Raw genomic sequence first — 8099 nt, forward strand, 5'->3', positions numbered from 1 at the left:
ATTTTTAATAAAAAGAAAAATGAAACTGTTGAAAAATATTTGAAAAGAAGAAATTATCCGTTTGTATAAAAATTTATTGAGAGAAATTTCAGTCAAGATTTTAATTAATATTTTAGTCAACGAGTTTTTAAACTACATTTTAAAAGAGATATAGTATCGATAAATATTTAATAATAAAATTAGTGTGCAAATAATTTCGCTGGACCACGTGCAGAATCGCAGTAGCACACTTACCCGTCTGGACGAGCTTGAGCGCAACGCCATTATGCTGCTTCAGCGGCTCATTGAGACTCGGCTGCGTGAGGTCTTTAAGAGGATGGTTGGCGGCTTCTTCGGAGCCGGAGGCACGATTACTTTGCATAGTCCTGGTATGCTGTTCCTCGTTTCGTCGTCCTTCTTTCTTGCCGGCGTCACCGTCGCCGTCGCCGTTATGCACGATTTGCCTCCTGTTTCCTGTTGTCTGACTAGTCTCTCGCTTTTTCTCCTTGCGCTTGCGGATGTCGTTCGTGACGATAATTCGCTGTTGCTGATGCGACTGCGATTGCTGCTGCTGCTGATAATACTGCTGATTTATCTCCTCGTAATCACCATTTACCGCTGTATCGTTGACAGTCAATGACACGGATTCCCGAATTGGATTTTCATAGATACGCAGGAGCTCGTCTGCTGGATAGAAGACGTACATTCCCAGAAATCGTCACTAGCGTAGCCGTTATCGCTGCTGTCGTTGTACTGTTGGCCGCGGTCGTGGCCGCTGGCGTAGCCGACGCCGTCGCGAATTCCGTTATTACATCCGTTGCTGTTCCCGTTGTTGTTGCTGCTGCTGCTGCTGCTGCTGCTGCTGCTGCTGTTGCTGCTGCTGCTGCTGCTGCTGCTGCTGCTGCCGCCGCACTTCTCGGATCCGTGCGAGCCAACATCGCTGTCCAATGATACATCCTCGGTGATGCTGCGTGCGAGAATGATATCGGCGCTTGCCGCCGTCAGGAAACGCATGATTTTCTTTCTTTCTGAACGATTAAAGCGTCGCCCCCGCGATGTATCGCCGGGTGCCGCGCGTGCGACGTGACGTCTACGTCGTCCTCGTTATCGTTATTCTCGTTGTTTTTTCCGCCACACTGACGCACCGTTGCACTGCAAACGGCCAGGAATAATCGATTTTCGATCGCATGTTTCTTCGAATGTTTAAATATAATTGCTTATTCTTGATGAAAAGCACGGATTTTAAGAACTCCCACTAGTTTCTTTTCCTTCATATTTCCTTCAAATTATTTTTTTGTTTTGTTTCGAAGCAGTACATATAAATTGCTGATTTAAATAAATAAAAATAAAATAAAAGTTCTTTCTAGATTTTTTTACATAAAAAGTGCACAGCAATCAAGTATTTAGATTGCTGACTTAATTTAAATAAAAATAAAATAAAAGTTTTTTCCGCTAGATTGTTTTTCGACATAAGAAATGTACAATTTAAATATTTCTTTCTAAAAAATTTATCATTTTTTTACGCTTCGATTATTCGGTTGTAGCATAATAATAACGAACGAATGAAATAATTTCTTGTTTATTAATAATAATTTATCAATTCTTTTCATACGCTCAACTAAATCGATTATTCGAACTGGTCATTCTTACAGTATATCTTATTGTTTTTGATGAGATGTGAATAAAATTTTAAAGAACTCAGACTTATGTCGTCGGTAATTCTTGAGGCCTCTTGGGCTGAAACAGAAAGATTTGCTTTGATAAGAAATTAATTCATTTTTGATTGTGATTTAATCATTTGCACAACTTTATCTTGTCGAACAGAATAATAGTTTAAGCTCTTGAAATAAAAAAAAACTTTCGTAAACCAATTTTGTTAAATTTATGTAACGGGATAAAAAGTAATTATACTTTATACAGCTAATGTTATTTTTTTATTTAATTTTATAATATGTTAAAAAGTATACTAAATGTTTTGGAGTCTTTTGTTTGCAGAAACTTTACTAAAAGAAAAAGAAAGAAGAGTGAATAATTTTTTAGCGAAATTACGTGCAAAAGCATATAATTCGGAACAGATAAACTTTGTTCATCATTTTGAAGAAAATTTGAAATTTGAAGAAATATTTGACACCCTTTCTTTATTCCTTATTTTAAGATATTTTCTGTTCAAATAGGAGCATAATTTCAGACGCGGTAAATAAATCATCAGTATAACTAGCTTGCTAATTTTTTTAGAAAATTTCAGAGTGCAGACGATATAATTCGGAAAAGATAAATAAATTTTTTCATTGTTTTGATGAGCGAAAATAGGTCTTAAAAATATTTAACGTTCGTCTCTCTCTCTCTCTCTCTCTCTCTCTCTCTCTCTCTCTCTCTTTATCTATCTTTATCTTTCTTGTTCTCTTCCTTCCTTTTCAAAACATATCTCCGTTTGAGTGCACATGTCTTACATATCTAGGAATACAAATCGTACGACAATTTGCCAGAGCAACAATAACTCGTATCTGGGAGTTTGAAATGTGCTAAAATGGCAGTAACGGAGCAAGGTTTAAAAGGTAATGCGGTATGTGATATATGCGTATACACCTGTAGAATATATTTCATGCGCTCGCATATGCAAGCTATCTTATTAGGACCATTAGGAGCTAATAATAAATAAAGAAACTTTGATGAAAATTCTTTCTTACTCTCTGCTGGGATGATCTGCGTGGATCGTCTCGATATATTGATTGTAGGTGTATATGATTCACGGATTATCGCCTGCTACATAACTCGCGGCAATTTACGTGCACTTTTCGACGTGGGAACCGGCGCACGTGCTCCGCGAAAGAAACATATCAATCAATCGTGATAATACTCGGAAATTTATCCCGGCCGATAGTCACGTACCGAGATAACTCGATAGGTTGTTCATGGAAACATATATAGCACGTTACCAATATACATAGCACGTTACCAATAAAACACATAAAAATGTGTTTATCATACACATTCGGATTAAACTCTTACGATATTTATAAATAATGTAGTCAAAAGAAAGGCAAAGAGCCAGTAATTTAAATTAAAGTTCTTTACATTACTGGCTCTTTGCCCTTCTTTTGACTACATTGGTTTATACTTACAGAGCCTTATTATTATTTATTAAATTATTATTTATAAAACAACTTTTTGAGCGACAGATTATTATTTCTTTTTCTATTTCAGTTGGATCATGTATAATCAAATTATTCATGTACATACATATACGTAAATATATGCGTAATATATGAATGAGGGTAGTTTGAAAAGTTCTCAGCCTAACACAGAAATGACGCTACAAATATCAAACTGCCATAATTTTAGACAAGTTTGATCCTTCACAGGGCTACTGTTAAAATTTCAGACAAATTCCATGAATTGGTCCCGCAAGCACCGTATTTCACCAGATTTTACGTGATCTGATGAAATATAGCGCTTGCGGAACCAATTAATGAAATTTTGCGACTGCAACTGAAGAAATATGAGCGGATGCATTATCATGCTGGAACCAAAAGTTGGTTGCATGACCGAAATAAAGAAATTAATTGATGGACGCATCTGTCTGAAATTTTAACAGTAGCCCTACGAAGAATCAAACTTGTCTGAAATTATAACAGTTTCATATTTATGAGTTTCATATTATTTTTTTATCAGGTCGAGAATTTTTCGAACTATCCTCGTATAATATATACTGAAAGAAAAGTGGCTGCTGCAGCAAATTAGATGATAAAATATGGCACAGCATTTTTAATTGGTTGTAGTAGCTTTTTGGTTGCAGCAGTTAATTTTTAATTGCGTTAGCTTATTCGCAATGTCAGTATAGGATTTCGATGGCTAATACAACCAAAAATTGGATGCAAACAAATAAAAATACTATATATTCAGCCAATATTCAGCCATATTCAGCCATATTCAGCCATATTCAGCCAATCTTCTTTCAATATGTGATTATAAAAATTGTTTTTGAAGAAATTAAATAAGTTTAATAAAAGGATTTTATTAAGTAAATCAAAATCGCATTGATAATTCATTGACAATGTTTTAAGAATGTGTATACAAAATGTCTGGAATTTAAATGTCAAAACTTCGGGAGCGTATAGGGGATTGATAAATTAAGAGAAAAGTCTTGTAGAGATATGCTCGTTTTTGCTTCATTTTGGGAGAAAATCGCAGAAAAGAAAAAACGTAATTTTCATTTTTATAGTTTCTCATTACTTATTCACATTGTATTTATTCATTTATTTAATATAGATATTATTCAAAATATTGGCTTCTTGCAGCAATGCAACATCTAATATGGACAGCTCGTGTTGCAGCTAAACACTGATCTGGCGATATTTGGCCCACAACAGCCTCGATTCGATTTTTTAATTATTCTCTTGAGTTGACCAAGATATTATTCCTCCACGTCCAATTCATCATTGTGGAAAATCTAGTCTGTCTAGCCAAGCTCGAATAATTTTGCCATAATGAACTGGACACCCATTTGTTGAGTTGAAACCACATTTCAATCCGTTGCTGTAGGTGGATGTCTTCTAAATAATCAAAGAAGTCAGTTTCCAAAAAATCTGCACATCTGTATTTAATCTGTCGGATAAAAAAAGATCTCACTATGTCTCACTACTTGTTAATTTAATTAAATTCGTGATATTATTACAGTAGAATAACAAAAAAAAAAATTAATTGCGTTTAAATTCAAAAAAATCAATTCAGCGTGCAGTTCGAATGAACTATAAATATACTCTGGAAAATTTTTCTTAGAATTTTTTATATGATTTTTCAGAATTTCTCTATAATTTCTGTCTATTTTATAACTTTCTCACATTTTTTATACGAATTAGAACATTCCTCAGAAAATCTACATTTTTTCTCATTTATTTATGAAAATAAATAATTAATTATGAAATATCGTTAATTATGAAATATCGTAAGATTTTTAAGATTTTTTTGTAAGTATAATTTCTGATGAAATATTATAAAATCTAAAAAATTTAAAAATACTTTCTAAAAATTATAGAATGAGAAATTTCAGAATATTTCAGAATTCACTTATATAAAAAATTCTGAGAGAAGATGTAAACTTTCCGAATATTTCTGAGGTTTAACAATATATCCTATGATTTTTTAATTTTCCCAAAATCGCGTTGTTGTATTTTCTTTATTTTTCATACAGCCGTAGTTTTTACCGTCATGACTACTACTACTAACTTTAGTAATTAGTAGTTAACTTTTTAGTAGTTAGATTTAATGTTTTACATTATGTTTTACAATACTTATGGTGTTCAAGATATAGAATAAAAACAGAAAGTCATCGTAAAGAGTAAACAAGGATGGACATAAGAAGTTCACCCAATAATTAGCATCTCCAAATCAACAGACCAAATTTCTTAAGCGTTAAGAGATCTAATGAAACTGTGTTAAGAAGAAGATGTGGCCGATCACATTACATTACTTTTCTCATTGATTGCAACAGCCTTCGCATATCTCGCAGCAACCCATCCATACGACACCGGACATTGCTAAGGAAATATTAACTTCTAAACAATCTAATCCATTCGTATAGATCATACGCCATCACTTGCAGGTCGGAAGAATGTGTGAATAATGATTCGTAAAAAAACCATTCATTTCCGTAAAAAATTAGGCGCGAGTGGACCAAAGCACTTTAACTAGACATCTCAACAATGATCTGATGTCTTCTAGAGCGATAAAAATAAGTTCATGTTGTTTGATAATAATGGAGTATAACATCACACAAAAAAATGAATTCTTAAAGAAATGCCTAAATGCTTTAAGAAGAATATTTTACACTTAGAATAACGCAAAGAATAAACAATTTTCGATTAATAATAAAAATTTATTTTATTCGTAAAATAAAATAAATTTATTCTTAGTTTAAAACAATTTTATTTCAATAAAAAAATATAGTTGCATTCGTTCAATACTATATATGCTTATATTAGCATTATTTTTACTTCAATGATTATCTTTTATAAACTTATTTCAAATACCCAGTATGCTTTTTAGTAATATCAAAATGACAGAAACCAATGCTGCAGTAAACGATAGTTTTGTAAATGAAGTTTATAGAGCATGCCTTTTAATATGCACGGAGTACAAGTTTCCAAGGAAAAACTGAATCAAACTTGGATTACCTTCTACTAATGTAACTCAAAGGCAAGTGAAATACTGAGACCGTTCTACCAACCTCCGTTACCCGTATTGCAAATAAGGACACAAACAGACGGTCAACTTCGTCAAAATGGTAGAGAATGTTGATTGATATATACAGGTGGATTTGCCGCGACGGATTCATTGCTTATCTCATCTATTTAACTGTGGATAACAGATCCGCGAATCTGCCACGGAAAATCCGCCCGCGAGTATAGGCGCCTCTTTGTCGTCGCAGTGACAAAGTCAGCACATCTTAGACAACTCAGCAATGATCTGATGTCTTCTGGAAGACAAATCAATCGCAGAAAAAAATGAATTCCTAATTCACGTATATTTTTCTTCTTGATTGTTATTTACTTTCATTTAAGTATAAAATATTCTCTTCAATTATAAATGTTCACTGGCATCAATAATAAATAGATTTGTGCAAAGTATATTTTATTCTTAAAATTGTATTCTTATTTCTAAAATCATTATATGGTTCTAACAAACTCAATCGCATTATTTATAAATTATTTATTCTTTAAGAATTACAAATTTGAAAATTCGCTGACAGGCGGCAATAGTGTGTGAATATATAAGGAATATCAAATTCTCTCCCTCCTCCCCCTCAGTAATATTAAGATGTCGAAAATGCATGAGTGTAGCGAATGATGATTGATAGTGGTTTTGTGAGTGAACTATTGCATTCGTGAAACATACTTCTAAATGTGGTTCAATCTTTAAGGATGGATGAAATATTCAACTCATCCTAATGTTTCTGTCAGCTATATTGCAAATGGGGATGCGCGAACAGCGCATTTTTTTGTGTGATGTTATATCATTATATTATTATCAAACAACATGAACTTATTTTTGTCGCTCTAGAAGACGTCAGATCATTGAGTTGTCTGAGATGTGCTTTTGCCCACTCCACTCGCGCCTTCTAATTTTTTGCGGAAATGAATGGTTCCTTCACGAGTCGCCGTTCACACAGTCTTCCAGCCTGCACGTGACGACATATAATCTGTATAGATGGATTAAACTGTTCAGAAGTCGATATGTCTTCAGTAATGTCCGGCGCCGTACAGTGTGAGTTGTTGCGAAGAATGTTGCGATATCGACGAGAAAAGTAATGTAATGTCGGCCACTCTTCTTCTTCTTAATATAGCTTTGCTAGATCTTTCAACGGTTAAGAAACTTGATTTGTTGATTTGAAAATGCCAAATTGCTGGGCGAGCTTCTTACGTCTATCCTTGTTTGTGACTCTTTACGATGACTTTCTGTTGTCGTTTATCTATATCTTGAGCACCACGAATATTTATCGTAATGTAAAACACTAAATCTAACTACTACTAAAGTTAGGTCATAACGATAAAAACTATGGCTATATCATGAAAAATAAAGAAAATACAATAATGCGATTTTAGGAAAATTAGTAAAAAATTAAAAAATGGGGTACAATTGTCAAATCTTATTATATTTTACGTACAAGGTACACTTGCCACCAAGTGTTTACTGTATAAATTTGAGTACATTCAATTTACTTTGACAAAAAGTGTGCTCAAAAAATCGAAAGATAATATAATTTTAACCGGTAATATATATACATATATAATATTGAAATATTTAAGTATTAAAGATCTAGCTTTGACCGATATAGGCATTTTTAATTCATATTGATTGTGTTCTCATGTACGGTCTAAAATATGATTCTTATTATTGTTATTTTGAAATTATTATTATTGTTTTCATGTACGATTTTAGTGATGGTAATACTTTGGAGGGCAGTGCAAGAAAGCAACTAGTTTTGCCGATTTTCTTCAAAACGAAGCAAAAACGAGCATATCGCTACAGGACTTTTTTTCTTAATTTGTCGATCCTCTACACGTTCCCGAAGTTTTGACATTTAAATTCTAGATACCATGTATATAGTATTATATAAATAT

The 8099-nt window shown here is 33.2% G+C and overlaps 1 protein-coding gene across 1 annotated transcript in view; it reads right to left on the minus strand.

The window, feature by feature from the left end:
- LOC108693820 overlaps window positions 1–8099 on the minus strand; it is a 72096-nt gene that overhangs the window by 44508 nt on the left and 19489 nt on the right. The window contains exons 2-3 of the mRNA XM_018202972.1: window positions 1630–1716; window positions 235–1131 (exon numbers count right to left, since the gene is read on the minus strand). Coding sequence (XP_018058461.1) covers window positions 235–685 — 451 coding nt within the window. The 5' untranslated portion in view covers window positions 686–1131; window positions 1630–1716. The remainder of the gene's footprint in view (window positions 1–234; window positions 1132–1629; window positions 1717–8099) is intronic.

This window comes from Atta colombica, unplaced genomic scaffold, assembly GCF_001594045.1.
Source record: "Atta colombica isolate Treedump-2 unplaced genomic scaffold, Acol1.0 scaffold11, whole genome shotgun sequence".
Lineage (NCBI taxonomy): Eukaryota > Metazoa > Arthropoda > Insecta > Hymenoptera > Formicidae > Atta > Atta colombica.